Here is a 20,119-nt window from a genome sequence, read left to right as displayed (position 1 = left end):
GAAGGAACATCACACCCTCTGGCACCTTGGCATCACACCTTGGGAACTCTAACCAAACGACAGAGGGAAGAGACTTGGCATTCCTTTCTCTGTTGTTCCTTAACGTTCAGGTGGGTCTGTTCTGTATTTCACCTTCTTGTGCCATAATGTGAGGGCATTTCCTTGGGTTTGTGCCAGGTCACAACCAGCACTTTGAATGGGGCCCAGAAACAAATCAGGAGCCAGTGCAAATCAAGTAAAACCAAGACAATGTGCTCTGCATAGTGGACCCTCAATAGCAACCTGGCAGCAACATTCTGCCCCAGCTGCGGTTTTCAAACATGCTTCAAAGTCTGCCTGATGTAGAGTAGATCTGCCTTTGCTAGAAAAGGTCATAGCTGGCCCAGCAGCCAAAACTGTGCAAAAGCACTTCTGGCCACAGCCGTAACTCTCCCCACCTTCCAGGAGTACCCAGGCTGTGAACTTCAACTTGACTTTCCAGAGAGGACAGGCCAAACAGATTTGTTAAAACACATGCTTGCCCAATTTGCCTATAAAGTGAGAATTGGGAGTGGGTGGGGTGTCTAATACCAGAAGGGAAACACAGGAAGGTGAGTGTGCACACACACCCATTTCACTTCACGGAACTCAGCAGCTTCTCAGCCAACATCAGGTATCAGAGCTGGGCTGGGTGGGCGGGTGGGATGTGTAACAGCATCAGTCTGATGAGGGATGGGTGGGTTTCATTGCCCTCCCCCACCTGCACCTTCTGATATAAAAATAGACTCCCTCATGCCCCATCCCCACTTTATCAGTCTATGGAACAAATGTGTGTTGCCCTGAATGTCATGTTTGGCCCCTCCTCATCCCCACTAACAGATATCCCAGATTTTCCTCTTAGCTGGGTCTTATCTATAAAGACTGACTTTTGGCTAACAACTGAGTTGTGTCTGTCTGATACCACGTCTATTACACTGGAACTAAATGTTAAACAGTAGTGGTAGTAATATTAATAGAAATGTTACAAATGTGATGCACAATCCATCTCTTGACTCTAAGTGCAAAGGCCTTCCTACACCAATTACAAGAAAGGTGGAAGAGACATGGCTAATCATGTGCCATTATTAATAGGTAATTCCCAATGTGTGTCAACTGTCTGAATCAAGGCAGTTTATTCAGCAACTAGCTAGACACAAACTGCGTCTCCTTCTCATATAAGATGCAGAGGAGCTTCCTCTCCAGACATAAGCACCCTGTTGCCAGTCAGATGCTTCCAGGTCACAAAAGAAACTATTCCTTTTCACTGTCATGAGTGATTAATAGAAGGATTCTCTACTAATTTGCCTAATTCTCCTTTCAAATCAAATGAACAAGTAGCCATCATGAGTAGACTAAAATTGAGTCTGGTAAGATATAGGATATATGTTTTGAATTATTATAGCAAGGGTTAATTGTATAGTTAGTGATTCGCGCTGATTGGTGAGCTGGAAGTCAATTTTTGTTTAATTGGATGTAATGAGATGTTCAAGATATTGTTAAAATTAATAAAAAATTTAAAGCAAAAAAAACAACAACAAGTAGCCATCATCATATGTGTCTCACAATGTATTTATTTCGAAAGGGAAAGAAAAGGCAAACTGGAAGGGAAGGGAATAAAGTGTGTCAAGCAAGATGATGATATATGTTGTCATCTCCTCTTCACACTGTATTGGATAAGATTTACTTTTCTTTAAGGCAGATTGTGCTGATTATGGAATGTATAGATTGAAATTACAGGGGTGACTTTGCATATTGCCTGTAGTCAGGGAATGTATTAAATTTGCTGGGTGCCCACAGATTTGTAGAATTCTTATCTACTCATTCCAGCTGTATTGTATTTTATGCAACTTGAAAATTTAGTTCACTAATGTTCATTTTATTTTCTTGTTTTGTTTAAAGCTGTATCATAACATACCTGAATCACTTTTAACACTTAAAATCAATCTCAAATATATAATGAAAACTACTTTGGAAATTCTGTGTCCTGAAATCACTTAAGGTTTATTTGAAGGACGTAGCTGTAAATTAAATCTGCTTCTGTGAAACTAAAAGAGCTTTGTTTCTTACCTATAAGGTCCTGGATTCCTGCCTGTTGCATTGCAGAAGAATTTTTCAGCCAAGAACTTGTGGAATATTGAAGTATTTATATTAATGCTAATATAAATTTGTAAATCTGAAAATACATTTTATAATGCTGATATTTGGTATAACTAAATAGAAAAGAAGTACATGCCATCCTTTTGGTCTTTGGATTGTTGATTGGCTTTGGCCTATTGTGCCCTCTGTACAACATTGATGCAATCCAGTGATGATCCCCTGTGCATGGGTCTGGCCTTCCACAGAGGCACACTAGACCAACTGCCTGAGGTGTCAAAATCTCAGAGGTATGCAAATATATTTGGAGATGGTGGAGAGAGAACTGATGCCTACAATTTTGGAGGAGGCACACAGAGGCAATTTAGGAACTCATTGCCTGGATAATATACCCTGCATTTTAGGGGATATGATCAGCAGCCTTCTGGTCTCCTGTGGCACGGCAGACACAGAAAATGAAAAATGAGCAATAATCTTGTAATGTGCTAATGTTATGTTGTTCAGCATACCATAAAGCGTACAGGTTGTGTCTGTGGGGCAAACTTTGATTCATCTGTGGCAGAAGCAGCCCTCACTCAGCCCTGCTTGAGCAAGCCTCATTGAAATGAACGGGAGCACCATTGTGCCCTATTTATTTATTTATTGTTAAATTTATGTACTGCCTTTCATTAAAACAATCCCAAGGCGGTTTGCAGCAAAATTTAAAAACAAGATTGTAAAAAAGACATTGGACCTGGAAACAAACTGGTAGCAGCAAAATTTAAAAACAAGATTGTAAAAAAGACATTGGACCTGGAAACAAACTGGTAGCGAGTGCAGCTCTTTCAAAATTGGTGTGCTGTGCTCCCACTGGGCAGCTCCAGATAAAACCCTAGCTGCCGCATTTTGCACTAGCTGCAGTATAGCTATAGCTGATGATGTACTGGAATATACTACTTGATTGTCTTGAAGGTATTTCTTTCATAGCAACTCTATTGTGCTCTTTGGCTGATAATTTCCTGGGAATATACTATTCTGTGCTATAGCTGATAATTTCCTGGGAATACTGTAGGCTATTCAATCATCTTGAAGGTATTTCTTTTATAGCAACTCTTGGGCTTGCCTAACAAATTAAAGCAGAAGCTGAACAAAAAAAGTGGGAGTAATGTTGTCATTTAGATTACTCAGCTGCTGTTTTTGGACTTGGACTTGATTTGAAATTACTGACTGCAACAGGTGATAATTCTACATGCTGAAAAATGACATTTCTTTCTCATAGTTTGGTTAGTGTGTGGGAGAACTAAAGTTAAGATGGTGAAACACTCTGTGATGCTACAAAAGAATTTTTGCAGCCATGTTCAGTGGGACACAGATTTGTATCCCACTAAAATCCCATGTTCAGTGGGATACAAATACTACAAATTCAGTAGGATACAAAGGATAAACTAATTAATGGGAGCAACAGTTGAATTAAATGCAACTATATTGTCCACCATTTTGAAAGAACCTTTTCTTGTTGTTGCTCACCTGCAACTGGTATTCAGTGGCCATAGACAAACCCATCCTTCATTAATTTGTCTAATCCTCTTTTAAGGCCCTGTGGCCATCATCACATCTTGTGACTCTGAATTCCATAAATGAATTGTGTGTTGTGTGAAGAAGCACTTTCTTGTCTGTCTTGAACCAACTACCAGTTCATTTCTTTAGATGACTGAGTTCACAGGCCTTCCCACTGTGGTGAGTTGTATTTATATTCTAATTACTGTATTTTAAAATATACATCTCTCTATATAAATTAACATAAGCCAATTCGATGCAAATTGGTGTCCTTTTTTGTGTATAAGATGAATATCCTCTTTTGTGAAAATGTGTACCTGGCTGCCCTAGTTTTAGCATGATTAAAGGAAGACTAACTTTTCTATATCAACTCTATCCACAACATGCATAATTTTATACACTGACCTCTATCATGTTGTTGTTCTTATAAAACAAACTTATGCTGGCCTTGGGCCGAAATAAACAATAACTAACTAACTATAAAACAAACCCCCCACAAATGTTTTAGCCTTTCTTCATGTGGAAGATGCTCTAACCCATTGATACACCTTTTCCAGTCCTACAATATATTTTTTGAGTTGAGGTAACCAGAATTGTACTTACAATTCCAAACGTGGCGACACCATAGAAGTGCATAAAGGCATTATAATACTAGCCATCTTATTTTCAGCCCCTTTACCTTTTTCACAGCTGCCACACCATGAGCTGATTCTGTTTTCATTGAGTTATCCACTATGAGGGCAGATCTACATCCTAGTCAGTCACCACCATTTCAGATCCTATCACCGTATATATTAAACTGGAATTTTGTCTTAGCATGCACTTTCAATGGCTGACATCATGACTAAATTTACTTGAGGAACTCCCACTGAAATTAAAAGGTTAGGCATGCCTAACTTTTCTTTTAATTTCAGTGGGACTTTCTGGAGTAAATTTAGCCAGGATGTTAGCCAATGAACTACTTTGTCATTTTGTTCCCCACACACTTAGGGTAGAGAGATCTTTCTAGGGGTTTTCACAGTCCAAAATAACTAGGTGTCAGTCACTTGACCCTTTAACTGTTCACCTCTGACTCTGGTAATTTATGAACAAGTTAACACCTGTCCCAGTACAGATCCAGCCTTATGCTTTGGAGTCACAACTTGTGCAGGTTTGCAGTAAATGATTGTATACATAATATTAAACTTACTTTATGATCTTGTATTGCTCAAACCCACATTCTCAACTTTCTCCGCTCCTCCCATCCGCTTTTCATATAATTTAAATTCTGAAATTGTTGGAGGCAGTTTTCTGTCAGCTATTTTTTTCCTGTAAAATAGTATGCATGCCGCCAACACTGTATAAATAAATAATACATATTACAATAATATTCCCAGGGCTCTCTTCTATTTAAGTGTGTTTGTTTATATGGCTTTCAGAGAAATATGAAGTGGAGCAGATCTGGCTCCAAAAAGGATCTACAAGGAGACATAATAAGCAGATGAGAGACACAAGTGTTGTCATTTTGGATACTGGTACCATGTTTCATAACAAAGCAAAGCATCTTAATTGCAGCCATCTTTTAATGTTCATCCTGGGTAATATCTGGTATGCTAAGAATGCTGTGTTTTCTTTTCATGCCTTGCAGAATGCACTCCGAGTCCTAATCCAGAGAGTCTCTTCCATGTGTTGAGTGCTTCTGCTTTGTTTGGCAGAGTGACATGAAATTATAATAAAACAGGTGCGTAGGCTAAAGTTTTGACATAAATGTCTAACTCTGTGGGAGGATCCAACCAAAGATCCTAGACAGTGATAGTGAAAAACGTATATTTATTGTTGGCCACCATAAAATCTAGGTGGAAGGTTGCATGAAATTGTGACATTGTCTGCAGGGAAGAGAAAGGATATAATAGCTTGGGAGGGGGTTAGGCTGTCACATGCTCATGTGCAGGCTGCATACTACATAAGGCAGAATTGCATCCCAGTAGCTTGACCATCTTTATTCTTATTCTTAAGAATTTACTAGATGATCATGATGTGCGAGGAAATGTACAGGAGTCCTGGCCAATCCGGAGGACTTGAAGAACATTCTCAAGATTGCCTAATGTAGGTTAGTTACCTAGCACTTCAACCATTTTAGTCTTATTATTGTGTCAGTTATATTAATAAGTAGGACTAATAGCTGAACAACTGTTTTAACTAGTGAAAATATACCTCCAATTTCTTAGCACACTTTAAGTGGTATTTTGCATTATTTTAAATATATATACAACCACATGAGTCAGGCTCCATCTTAGAAGAGGCCCTTTACTTTCACACAGACAGGGATGCCTCTTCTATGATGGAAACATTAATGAAATCCCTGAAAAGCAGATGATTTGGAGCTCCTGCATATATTTTATTTTGCTTGTCGGTTGCCATTTTAGTCCCATAGGGTGCTTGGGGAATGGAACAGATTTTTGTTCAAAGAGATTTGCTTTCAAATTCCTTTGACTTACTTTTTTATGGTCCAAAGGAAGGAATAAAGATTTTGGACAATAAATAAAGGAATAAACTTTGTATCGAAATAATTGAAGGCAAGGAGTTTCAATTCCTCATGGAGCACTGTATGGGGGGGGATATGGTGGGCAGCAGCTGCTGCTGGTTAAAATGCTCTTCTCACAGCTGTTGACCCACTGCTGACGAAAGAAGTTCAGGTCTGCTGCCACAGTCCACCCCCAGTCAGCAGCCACTGGTTGCTGGCTGAGTCCAATTCTTCCCAGGAGGCCAGGGCAGATATCCACCTGTGCCTTCCTTGGGGCACAGGTTCCTTGGCAGCTGCCCAAGGATGACTTGTGCTGATGCTGACCTTGTTTCAGGTATCCTGTTCCTAAGGAAAAATAGGCCTGCTATTGACATTTAATTATTCCCCAAACCTAAACACATTTCCTAAATAAACCAGAGAGATTTACTTCCAGTTAAACCTGTTTAGAATTTGTCTTACAATGATCTACCATGTTTATGAGTTGGACAGATCAGTCATGTCAGCTGAACTATCGTTCACTTAAATACATGTTGAGAATTATCTTTCATGTTTAAAATAATCCAAGGAGTAGAAAAAACATTGTTTGCTGGGCCTTCACTTGAGCCAGACTGTTGACAATAGTGAGGAAATGGTAGCACACATGAAACTGGATGGATTGGATTGGAATATGAGTTGACAGCTGGATTTTTCACTAAAATCTGCTGAACAGGGCCAGGTTTCAAAATGGAGTCTTTCTTCAGTTTTTGTACAGTTAAAAGATTTTATTTTAACAAGTTTCCTGCAATCTGGATGCACTTCAGTTGTGCTTAAGGCTACTTTTAATAGACACTATAGCTGAGTTGAAAATATAGCTGCTGAGCTGCAAACTGGAACTGCGCTATATGACTACATTTTGCAGGAGCCAGACAACTGCCCTGGCTCCCAGTCACTTTGGGCACAACTCAAGATGCAGGTGCTTTAACTTGTAAACTACACTGTTAATATGTGCGTTGAACGGTGGCACATACATTATTTAAACATCAATTCAGTTGTCGCCAGTGCAGTGGATGCTCAGTGCTTAGAAACTGGTACAAGTTCTTGAATAATATTGCTGTACCAAGCATATTTACTTGGAAGGAAGTATTTTGAAATCGACGTGCTTTACTTCTGAATAAATATTACAATTAGACTATATCTTACAGGCCTGGGCAGTTGGTATATCTGTGTCTAACAAAATAACACGATTTCCCCCCTCAGTTCTTATCAACTGTCCTTCCATAGCTGCTGCAGTCGATTTCCCACCCGCCTTCTCATTCGCAATCGTACACCAGAACCTTCAGACTTCACAACCTTCCGTTTCCGACTTCAGGTATGTCACTTCCTAGGGTCTATTCAATTTGGTGTGTTGGGCTGTGGATTTTAATTTTTCCAAGTCCTTAATTAAGGGATGAATAATTGCCAGCTTTCCAGTCAGACGACAGCTTCTGAGCAACTCTGATGCAGTTGCATGATATGCTAAAATATGTAGCAACGATGATTTAGGGCAACGGGGACTTGCCCTGTAGTATAGAGTTCATTTACTCAGAGGGCGTCCCTGGTTCAGTACCGTGCCTTTCGCCCTTGGTTGCCGCTGTGTTCTTCACGTTTCCAGGGCACACCACTCTGGACTTTGCACCTTATTTTTTAATGTCAAAGATGAGTCTTGGGATAGAAGGCGAAAGGAGTGCCTCTGAGCAAGCACAACATCCCTCTCGGCACGGAGTAAGCGATGCACTCAATACCACGCGAAGTAGTGAAGTCCTCCTTTTATGAGGGCACCCTGCATTCTGACAGAAGCTCAGGCGCCTCTTCGCTCAGAAATGAACCCCTAAACTTGGCTCCGCTGCCTTCCTCGGAGACCCTTCGAGCCCCGCAGCAAATTCTTCCCCTCTCAAGCGCCGCCCCCTTCTGCCGCTTCCTTTCCATTTCCTGACACCTTCAACTACATACAACCCATCCCTTCGCACTGTCCTTGCAGCTGATTGGCTGAAAGCCTGCCACTCGCGAGGATGGAAACACAGCGGAAAGGGAAAGGGGCGGGGAGGGAGAGATGATGGGACCCGGTTCGTCCCTCGGCTTCGTCGTTCTCAGAGCCCAGTGCGGATTGGCTAGGCGGAGGCATGGGGGCGGGGCGGAGCAGCCGGCGTTAGAGCAGCCCCACAAACCGGCTTTGCACTTTTCAAACGCCAACTGTGAGGGGCGCGGGAGCGTGCGCGAGGACGAGCGCGGCGTCCCTGACACGGGGAAGAGTGCGCGGAGTGGGGAGAGCCTCCCCTGCAGGGGAACCACAGGGGTGTCCCGGCGCTGGGAACAGGAGCGAGTCGGGAAGGAGAAGAGGGCCCTCTGGGACTCGGCCCCTAAGCCCGGAGCAGATAAAGGAAAAGTGAGTGTCCGGGCGGGGGTGTAATATGACGGGCTAGCGGAGGAGGCGGGAGCCTCTCCCCACCCCGCACTCGGCTTGCGGGTGTGGAAAGGGTACGGCGGTTCTCACGACTTACAAAGAGCGAGAAGGAGCGAGGGGTTTGCGAAGAAGGCGCCCCCTGGCGGCCTGGGAGGCATCTCTCCCCCCCGCCCGGACTGAAAGGCAGCAGCTGCCGGAGGAAGAGGGTGGGCGCCTCAGAGCTTTCTTCTGCCCGCGGCGCCGCTGTCCCTGCGTCTCCCCCTCGGCTGCTTCTGGGTATGTATGCCGGATATGCCGACCAGAGCTCGCCCAGCCAGCGAAGGGCGAGGGTGGCTGGTGACTGGCGCTCCTAACGCGGGCGGAGGGAGGTTGGCCGGGCGAAGGCTTCGCTGCTCTTCGCGGGACCGCAGAAGCAGCAGCAGCAGCAACAACAAAATTGGCTCTGTGTGTGTGTGTGTGTGTGTGTGTGTGTGTGAGAGAGAGAGAGAGAGAGAGGTGGTGGTGGTGGTGATGGTGATGTGTGGAATGTAGAAGTCGAGGTACAGATAGATGCACCGAATAATAAAGTTGGCTGTCATGATCTCTGTGTGTGTCTGTGACACATCGACAAAAAGTTGTGGTTGGTATGTGTGTGGCGCCGTCCAGAAAAAGTTGTTAGACTCATGCTGTGGGCACAGTCACCTCGTTTCTTATTTGGGCACTCTGGTGGAGGGGCTTTTCCATCTAAGGTGGTGATTCGCATCCCCTCTTGCTTCCTCCCCATTCTCTGTATCTCTCTTGTGCCTTGAAGATGGTTGGAGAATTCAGCAGCTTTGCTTCTATATCTTCAGATGTTCTCTTATGTCATTTCTTCTCCCCACGCCACCCTAACGTTGCTTTGATTTCTTCTTCCACGAGTTTAGATGTACAGGAAACAAAATGAAGCATTTTTTTCCTGCAGAGGAATTCATTAATGAAGCTTATTGCCACAAGATGTGATAGTACAGTAGGAGTCATTCATGTCATTCCGAAGATAGCTGTTTATGACTGTCCAGAAAAGAAACATGCAGCTTGGGAGCTGGAGCAGCAGCTCAATGAAAGAGCACATGTGCTGAATTGGAAATATTTTACTATATGCAATCTCTGCCATTTGTTTATTTAAAGCATTTTACAGGACATTTTGTCTAAAAGCTAATATTTGCTGACTATGAATAAAATGATAAAATAAAATTCTAAAAACAAGAACACAGGACAAAACTTGTATGAAAAAACAGCAATAGCACCCACAGGCTTCCAGAGAAGCCAAAAGCTGGATGGAACAGCGACATCTTGCAACCTTTCCAAAATGTAGCTAAAGAGTTGCAATTAATATGTTGGGGAGATCAAGCCACAACCTCAGGGCCATCATTGTAAAAGCCTTTGTTCTGAGGTTCTTGTCTCTTTTAATGATGGAATGTGAAGCAGGTCCATGATTACATGAGCATTGGGATTGACACAGTAGAGGGGTTCCTAAGGTATGTGGGTCTCAGGCCAGGCAGGGCTTTAAAGTTTAAAGTTTAAAATGATCCCAGTTAAAGTTAAAAGTTTAAAATGATCCCAGGCAGAGGTGTAATGTGTGTGTATCATGGTTTCCATTTATTATGTAGGAAATAGCAGAATTCCTGTTGTACAGTTCTAGTCATAGATCTGTGTGTAAGTTATTGCAGGCGTGTGTGTTTGAATTGTGCCTGTTGCAATTTTACTATTTTTACTGTACAGAAGTACCTTTTTGTTTAGGAAACTGGAGAAGTGCATAGTGGCCCATGAACTTTGGAAAGTCTAGAATCCAGATCTAGATGGACCTTTTGTTTTGATTTGGTATAAATATTCTCCTTATCCACTCAGCATAATTGGTTCCTAATTATGATAGAACAAGGTAGGTGCTGTCCAGTGCCCATTGCTCATGTCATTATTGTCAGACATTATTGTCAGACAGATCATGGCACAAGACTTGCATGGTGGCCTTTCCCATGGAATCACAAAACTGTAGCTATGTATTCTTATGTAAACAGAGTATCTGCAATTAACGCTTAATGTACATATGTAGTCTTTATTTTAAAATAATTTTATTGGTAGTTATTTTTATTTTTTTAGTTTATTTGCATTAGTTTGTTTGTATGACTAATAGTACTGCTGATCTGTAAGCTTAGGTAGTCTAAGACCTCGTGTCTCAATAGTTAACGTTCAAAAGAGAGCTTTTGCAATCTCATTTTGAAGGTTAGAGCACTGTGGCTTCCATAATATCTTTCAAATGATATAAAGAATATATTCATATTTTTTCATTTATCTTATGAATTTACACTTCAGTGGACATGGTAGTAAGATGTGAAATTTGCAGCCTGATCCTATACATGTTTATTCCAAAGTAAATACCATTGTGTGCACAGAATTTAAATTCACACGACTTTAAATTCAAATTACTGCCCAGCAATTGGCTTGATGGGTGGCCTTGATCATTTCATGTTCAGTCTTTTGACACTTGAATGTCAGGATGTCTGCTCATAAAGTTGAATTCTTAGTGAGTTTCTTTCACTGATTTAAATTGAATACAACCAGGTCCCCAGTCATTTTACAGGCTAGTATGACTTAGTTGGGTACATCACATTTTGATTTTTGATTTCTGCTCTTCATTTTTTCTTTCAACATGATCTCACACCCCAGTGTTACATGCTGGAACAGTTTTAGCTTTATAACTTTCTGTTCCTGTTTGTAGATGGTAGCTTCTTGAATGACAGTAGCTAAGAACATTTCTGAGAATTCCAAGCCAGTGACATGGCATGCAATTGATATGAATGTGTCATAAAACATTAATCATAATAGATTCTGACAAGATACAGACTTAAAGACGTCAGTGTAAGACTTCTGCTTTTCTCCGGAAGAGTTTGTGGTCAATCTGTAGTAATATTGATGTTCCACATCACAGTTAACAGATAATTACCGTAGTTAACAGATAATTTAAAAAAATAAATGTACAGTACTGTTTTATATACAGTTTGACAAACACACATATGCAGACATAATAAAAGCTTCTGAAACTATTTTAAACTATTATAATTATAAAATGCATGTAGGGAAGAAGGCTGTCTTTGGATGTTGCCAACCTTGTTCTGTTTAAGGCATGCATCTTTCTTGCTATGAGACTATGACAGGATGTGAAATGCATGAGCAAACGGTGTGCTGCTAAAGATGAACCTTTTCAGATTTTGTTGTGGTAAGCTGCCCTAAATCAAGTCTAAACATTTTTGAGTTTAGTATAGCTTGTAGCTTTTCAAAGATTCATAGGTAATGTAGTGGAACTGTCTTGGCTTGTGGTATACATGTTTCTTGTGTGTGGCCTGCCATGGTTTCTAGTCAAACCCATTCTGCATGTTGTTATAGTTCTTCATATTATCCTGGGAAAGCTGAAACAAGCCCCATAGAAGACATGAAATTAGCTGTAGGTTTTAGGGATGTGCATGAACTTGTTGAGAGGCCCTTTTACAGGCCTCCGAACAGGTTTGAACACTAGAAGGTTCGAATGTGGGAGGGGGTCACACTTTAAGGGCGGGGGAGGGTGCACTTAGTCCTCCCTCCACTTCCTTGCTGCCGGCACTCAGTATTTGCATAGTGATATGGGGTGGCAGCGTACCTCCCTGCCACCCTGTCCGTTCCCTGGCCAGAAGTAGCTGGCATGCACACGCACTTGAGGAAAAGTACAGTCTCCCCCACTCTTAAAGTGCGGACCCCCCCCCCTGCCGCCATCAGACCACCTCTGCCTGGTGGTTCCTTGCACATCTCTAGTAGGTTTTCATGTGACAGTCATAGTGCTTCTGATGAGTCAGAAGGGTGTGAAAAGATGGTGCATATTTGCATGTTTCTCTTGTGAAAAAGAAAAGTTCAAATTTTCCTTTGGTTGGACTAGGAATTGTTTGCAATGTGTTTTTGTCAATTTCACATCTCATGTTAATTCTGTAGGACTTCGAGAGGGTATAATCCCCATTACGGATATGCAAAACATATGTTGAAACGTTTCGACTCAGAATGGGCCATTACGAGCGTCTTGAGCTCAAAACAACCCTGTTGTGATTTGAAATGTTTCGAGCTCCGTTTTGGGGGCCTGTTTTTGTCTTGCTGATTGGTTTTCTGGCACAGGCTTGTGCTCCTATGGGGGTTTGGAGGAGAGGTTAAAAATTGCCTGCTTGCCCATTTTGTGGGTTGGGTTGTAAGTAGCACTCATCATGCCCTACCACCCAACCCACTTTGGTGTCCCTAGGAGATACCCATGGGGAACAATGGGGTGTTTCAAGGTTCCTCATTGTTCCATATTGCTGAAACACTCAATGTTTCGCATTTCGTTCTGTTGAAACAATTGGGTCAACCGCTGTTTCAACGAAATGTTTCGACTGCATTTTTATTTTGAGCTCAAAACAAAACACGCAAAAGGCATGTTTTGCATAAACCTAATTCCTATGACTACAGCATTTCCTTGGGAGTATTTAATGTGGGGTTTTGGTGGCAGACTTCAGGGTGTTGGGACTGAGGGCTGGGGCCAACATATTACCTTGGACTTCTGAAATGAAGACTCCTGCTCACTTCACTGTTGCCTAGTACTTAGGCCTGGTACAGGTATATGTTTTGGGTTGAACAGAGATGGGGAGGTGGGGGACGACTCTGGGGCAGATATACCAGTGGTGGTGGGGAACTGATGAAGATATGGCATTGGTAGGTCAGTGGACTGTTACAGGAGAAGGGAATTGAGAAATTTAGTTGTTTCCCCTTCCAGCAGGCCTACCATCTCTTTGACCTTGGAAAACAATGCCAACCACCCACAGAAACTCACCTTATTACTCTGTAATGCCAGACAGTTCAAAATAAATCTGAGGTATTCCATGACCTGATTATGGATGAAAGAGCTGACTTAGTATGTATCACAGTGTCCTCGTTGGGAGAGGCTAGTGGTCTGGTTTGTTTCCAGCTTCTCCTAAAGGGTTATTCTCCCAGAGGGTTATCTCCTGGAGGGTCCATGGTGGAGCAGGTGAGAAGATGTGGGCGGGGATGGGGGTGTGTGGTGGCTGTGGTCTATAAGAATACTATCTTATTTATTTATTTATTACATTTCTATACCGCCCAAAACTTGCATCTCTTGGGGATTATCAGGATCCCTGTCAGGGATTTGGCCTATTTTGAATGTTTACCTAAGTCTAGGGACCAGGAATAGATTGGGATTTCTGTTGGTGTACCAATCACCCTGTTGCCCAGTGGAGTTCCTAACTGAGCTGATGGACCTGGTCGCTGAGTTGGCACAGGAGTGGCCCAGGCTGTTGGTGATGGGGGACTTCAATGTTCATTTTGGGGCTGGGTTGTCAGGAGCAGCTCACGAGTTCATAGCGGCCATGATGACTGTGGGCCTATCCCAATTGGTCTCTGGACCAACACATTATGCTGGTCACATGCTCAATTTGCTCTTTTGCTCTGATCATGGTGGTATTCCATGGGTGGGGACTCCTGTCATCTCCCCAGTGTTATGTTCGGATCACCATCTAGTTAAGGTAGAACTTACAGCCACAACCCACTTCTGTAGGGGTGAAGGACCTATTAGATTGGTCCACCCGAGGAGGTTATTAGATCCAATAGGATTCCAAGAAACCTTTGAAGGGTTGGCTCTGCTAGTGATTCTGTTGAAACTCTAGTGCAAACGGAATAATGAAGTCACTAGAGCAGTAGACACAATCGCTCCTAAGTGTCCTCTCTGACCTGCTTTAAAGATAGCCCTGTGGTATTCTGTGTGACTCTGCTGATGTTTTTTGATCTCTCTGCGGCTTTCATTACCATTTACCATGGTATCCTTCTGGACCACCTGAGGGAGGTGGGATTGGGTGGCACTTTTTTACAGTGGTTCCATTCCTTCCTCACTTGTAGATTTGAGATGGTGTTGCTTGGAGACTGTTGTTCTCCAAGCAAGTGAGAACTAAATTGTGGAGTTCCACAAGGCTCCATACTGTCTCCAGTGCTCTTTAACATCTACATGAATCTGCTGGGAGAGATCATCAGGAGTTTTTGTGCAGGGTGTTATCAATATGCTGATGAGACCCAGATCTATTTCTTCATGTCAACCTCATCAGGAAATGGCATATCTTTCCTTAATGCCTGCCTGGAGGCGGTAATGGGCTGTATGAGGGATAACAAACTGAAGTTGAATCCAAATAAGACGGAGGTACTGACTGTAAATAAACTACAGAGAAGGCTTGCCTCTTGAGTCATCACCAGACAAGCTCGTGGCATCCTCAGATTAACCTTCCCTGAAGATCTTAATAGGTGGTGGGGTTCGTAATGATGAAGGCATTCTCTTAAATACCCTGGGTCCAAGCTATTAAGAGCTTTATAGGTAGTAAAGCCTATATAAAGCCTTTATAGGTAGTAATAACCAGCACTTTGTATTTTGCCCAGAAACCTATTGGTAGCTAGTGTAGTTCTTTTAAACCTGGAGTAATGTCTCTTCAGGATGACCCAGAGACCAATCTGGCAGCAGCATTCTGCACCAATTCCAGTTTCCAGACTACATACAAAGGCAGCTCCATGTAGAGTACATTGCAGTAGTCCAGCCTGGAGATTACCAGCATGTGTACCACTGTCTTAAGGTCACTCATGTCCAGGAAAGTGCGCAGTTGGCTAACCAGCCGAAGCTGATAGAAAGCACTCCTGAACACCACCTGAGATATTAGAGAGAGGATTGGGTCCAGAAGTACTCCCAGACTGTGAACCTGTTCCTTCCAGGGGAGTGTAAACCCATTCAGAATCGGCAGATCTGTGCCATTTCCTGAACTGTGGCTTCCTACAATGAGCACTTCTGTCTTGTTTGCATTCAGTCTGTTTGTTATCCCTCATCCAACGCATTGCTGCCTTGAGGCAAGCATTTACGGAAGTTATGCCACCGCCAGATTAAGCTGACATGGAGAAACAGATTTGGGTGTCGTCAGCATACTGATAACACCCTGCACCAAATCCCCTGATGATCTCTCCCAGCGGTTTCATGTAGATGTTAAAAAGCACTGGAGACAAAATGGAGCCCTGAGGGATACCATACAAAAGCTCTCTCTTTGTAGAGCAACAGTCTCCAAGTAAAACCTTCTGGAATCTGTCTGAGAGGTATGAGCAGAACCAATGCACATTAGTGCCCGCTATGCCCAGTCCCCTCAGGTGATCCAGAAGGATACCATGGTTGATGGTATCGAAAGCCACTGAGAGATCTAAAAGGATCTCTCCATGTCATGCTCCTTCTATTAGTTTCCTTTTTGGAGATCATCCATCAGGCCGACCAAAGCATTCTTCACCCCAAAGCTTGACCAAAAACCAGTTTGATGGGTCTAGATAATCTGTTTCATCCAAGACTGCCTGGAGTTGAGAAGCCACCACCTTCTCATTCACCTTGGCCAACCATGGGAGATTGGAAACAGGCCTATAATTGCTCAACTCTGAGGGTTCAAATGTAGGCTTCTTCAAGAGAGGTCTAATAGTTGTCTCCTTTAAACAAGGAGCATCTTACCTTCCCTCAGAGAAGCATTTATGGTCTCAGCCAGGCCCTCTCCAACAATCTCCCTGCTTAATAATATAAGCCACGTCGGACAAGGGTCATGGTAGTTTATAATTTGGGGGCAACCCCCTCTCATTTGTTTTGTTTTGAACCATTGGAGTTTTATTGATCACCAGTCTAACTTCAGTATAAAATTGTGTTTTAGTTAAAATATTAACAATCTTAAACTTCTTTAAAAACTGCCCAGTGCCATTTGCTGTTGATATGTTAATGTTATAGCATTTCCCCTTGGTTTGAATTAGGTGGAACAGCTTTGTAGGAATTTTATACAAAATGTTTCTTTTGATACTTGATACTTGCTTAATGCAAACACTTCTTCACATTTTAAAAAATTAAGTAGGTCCATAGAGATATTTCAGCTGAAGCCAAGAGGATGGGAAATTGCATTATACCAAGGTTGCATTGGACTTGTATTTAAATAAATTTTGCTTTGACAGGTGAAAATAGCTAACCTGTATCGGAGAAACCCCATGCATAAACTATGTCCAGGAGGAAGTCGGAGAACAGAAGCCCTTCAGGCTTATTGCCTGCATCTCTTCAGACACAAATCAAGACTGATAACTTCCATAGTTTCTATGAAGTTGAATCCAAGGAGTTAGGAAGGTAAGCATACTCACCTTTTAAAAATGGACTCTAGTTTATATCTGAGCAGCGTTCTCTCTAATTTTTTTCATCTGTGTGTGGAATGAATTTTGTTCCGAGCGGCAATATCAAGGCAGTGTGCACACATATGTGTCTAGAGTGGGACCTTCTTGATTCAACCTGAGTGGGATCTAAAATCAACTGAGCGGACATTAAAAAAACATGTGAGTGCACGCATGTGCACACACCTTAGAGGGAGCACTGTGTCTGGGAGTGATTGCTGCCATGAGACAACTGCTAGATTACAAAATATTGACTTTGATAATTGAGTTCATCCCCCCCCCCATTTTTCAGCGTAGTGATTCAGGCTGAGCACTGTGAAAATAAAAAGAGTGGGGGGAACCACCCTGGGCACCAATTCTGTTGATGTAGAGAATAGGTTGGAGAGCTGTTCCTTTGGAGTCCAGTACAATCTTCTGCTCTTCATGCATGCTGCTTAGCATTAGATGCAGCAGTGCTCTGCTGGGCATGCTGAACTGTAGCCAGACCATCCATTTGTTGCTTTCTGTTCCTTACTTTGGAGTATTTAGTAACACTTTCTTTCCCAAGCCTCTGCATATGCCACTACTCCTGTGTTGTGGAGTTTAGGGTTTGTCTGAGGGTCTTTTGGAGGAGCAGTCCAGTGAAGGTGAGGCATAGGAAGTGAGTGTTCTGAACACAAACAGGTTTGTGGTCTCCTGGTTTGGATTTGGGGTGATCACTGATCTTTATGATGACCATTTGCCCCTGACTACACAGCACAAAGTGAAACGCCTTTTCCAAGTTCTCTGTGCCTTGCAGACAATTGGGTGGGAGAGTTCTCTCATTTCGTGCTGGACTTGGAAGCTGCTAGAATGAGTGTCTAACTTCTTCAGAGCATCTCTGAAACTCACAGCTCCTCTCTCCCAAGCCTACTGTGTGTACTAAAGGACTGGAAACAGGAAGGGTTAGTAATGACCATGAATTTTGCTTACTCTTGGTAGCCAACCAAAATGTGTTGACGATTTGGGACTTAAAGGCAACTAGACACAGTAATGTGGTGGTCTCTCTCTAGCAGTGTACTTCATTCTAAAAATGGAGCTAAAGGAAAACCTTAAGCAAATATCACTGGAAAATGTCCTGGTGTGGGTGGAGGGGAAGCAGCCTATCTTTCTCTGTTGCTAGGCAAATGAGAGAGGTGTTGTAGAAAAGGAAATGAATATTGCAGGAAGAACTCTACAGTTCCTTTTACACAGGAACTTTGAGTGCATAAGATTCTCCTCTCTCATTTGACAGCTTCAAAGTGAATGATGTATAATGGTAGCAGTCTCATTTATTAATATTATAAAGGCTCTAGCATTGTATGTGTTCAGAATACTTAAAACCAACCTTTTCATCAATGACATCTCTGCCTAATGTGAATTTTTTAGTGAATGGTTGTAAAGTTGGAATACACTATAGGGGAAGAACAATGTAGATGCAAAAAAAGTAAAGTGAACTGGTCCAGTGTTGGTGGAGCAAACTTTAGTTTTAAGAAACAAGGTAGTGAAGAACTCAAAGTACTTGAAGTTGATCATTTTAAGGAATTTTGCAGAGAAAATGTTTGTTAGGTAATTCTAGAGAGGCAGCTCTCAGTGAATTGTTTTGACCAAAAATGGTGTGACCAGAAGCAGCTTTGGTGTGACCAAAATGTGCATCAACTCCTGTGAGTCTGAAGTTTGAAAGAGTTCATGTACATCTTATTTTTTGAAAAGTTTACAAAAGCATTGGTAAAAGATTGGCTTTGATTCTATTTTCTATTATCTGCAGTGCCTGAATAATCAATATGATGACATGCTTGTAGCAATAAAGTCTCTCACACACTGATTGAGGTGTGGTAGTGTCACAGAATATTTGTGAACATTCCAACTGCTCATGGCACAAAATTATCAGTGTGTGTGGTCTGGATTTTGTGAGGGAAGAGAAAATTGTCTGGCTGGAAGTAAAACCTCACATGGACTCTAGGAGCAGTGGTAGGTTTTCTGGAACAAGCTGGGGTCCTGTGGGTAAGAAAGTTAAGGTTAGGGAGCCTAGAGGGAAGAGTGCAGAATGGTAATGAAGATCACATATTAGAGGGGTGTATGTGGACCAAATTTCACAGTCTAATTTTTTGACCCAACAATTCAATTGACTGTGCAAGCTTATGGCTTTATAGTCTGAATTTAAATACCTGTATTCAGTTTTATTTTATTGGTGCATAGTATATATGTAGTGCTTTGCTTTCATAGTGAAAATTCACTGGTGGTGTTGCTAATTTAGAATAAATAAGGCAACACTCAAAGCTTCCCCTTTTCATCAATAAGCAAGTGACTCTTGCTTATTGGGCAAAGGGACGCCTTTCAAACTGGTGATTCTCTTATATTTAGCAGAGAGAGAGCAATCCCAGCACAGTGCCCCTCAAAGTACCTGTTGCTGGTGTCTAACTTATGGGGTGTTTTTAAAGATTGTGAGCACTTTAGGGAAAGTGAATCATATTTTTCTATGCAAACTGGTTGAGAACCTTTTTTTTATTTAAAGAAAAGTTGTATCTAAATAATAATATTGAGTTCTAGTTGGCTTTGTGTGACTGAGGAAGTACCAATTCAGAAGTACCTTTCTGCTTGTGGCTTCCATACAGAGGTTCATGAATCCACTTGCTTGCCAGTGGCTTGTCCCCTTCCTCCCACTGGTGACCATTTCTGTTCTACATATCTAGCATAATAATTATGCTAGAGGCTTTGTGAGGCTTTGCTGGAGTCGTTGGCAGCAGTGAAGAGTTTCTGCAAAAGTCTGCATAAAGGGGAAAACCACCCCAAGGGAAGGATATGATAGCAGCTGCAAATTATGGGTTGTCTCGAACCCAAGCTAAAATTTGTTAGCCTCTGATTTCATTTCCATTTCCGCCATTCCTTTGTATAATAATAGACTGATCACATATAACTGCTTTTCCTATGCAGTATTTTTGTGTACGAGATGGAGTACTTCACATGTGTGTATTGTGTGTGCTGTGTGTGTGTGTGTGTACACACACATGGCAGGAAGATCTGATTGGTGGCTGTTCTTCACCTTGAAATGAATATACGTTCATTGCACAGGATCCTTGTCTATGCGAAGCATTCTTAAGACTGGTGCATGCAGAGATAGGCGAAAGCCCGACTTTGATGAGTGGGCATCATATCACATGGTGAGACCACAGAGATCAGGTTGCAGAAACAGAAAGTGAACACCTCTCAAATGGCCATGCAAAGAATGGGATTTGGTGTCAAAGCATTACATTCAAGTTTCTGGTCAAACATATGGCAGCTGTCTGGGGCCCTGGAAGAAAGATCTCGGGCATAATGGA

General features: G+C 42.2%; 1 protein-coding gene across 2 annotated transcripts in view; it reads left to right on the top strand.

The window, feature by feature from the left end:
• Positions 1–8,311: 8,311 nt before the first annotated feature.
• STK17B (serine/threonine kinase 17b) overlaps positions 8,312–20,119 on the top strand; it is a 30,881-nt gene continuing 19,073 nt past the window's right edge. Inside the window, exons 1-2 of one of the 2 annotated variants that reach the window (XM_053284475.1) lie at positions 8,312–8,552; positions 16,596–16,761. In XM_053284475.1, the coding sequence (XP_053140450.1) occupies positions 16,640–16,761 (122 nt within the window). In that variant the 5' untranslated portion in view covers positions 8,312–8,552; positions 16,596–16,639. Of the gene's footprint in view, positions 8,553–8,614; positions 8,847–16,595; positions 16,762–20,119 lie in introns of those variants that run through there. The other variant, XM_053284476.1, reaches the window with a different exon arrangement.

Source organism: Hemicordylus capensis, chromosome 1, assembly GCF_027244095.1.
Source record: "Hemicordylus capensis ecotype Gifberg chromosome 1, rHemCap1.1.pri, whole genome shotgun sequence".
Classification (NCBI taxonomy): Eukaryota; Metazoa; Chordata; class Lepidosauria; order Squamata; family Cordylidae; genus Hemicordylus; species Hemicordylus capensis.
Note: the sequence above shows the minus strand (reverse complement) of the source record. Positions and strands in the feature narration are given on the sequence as shown.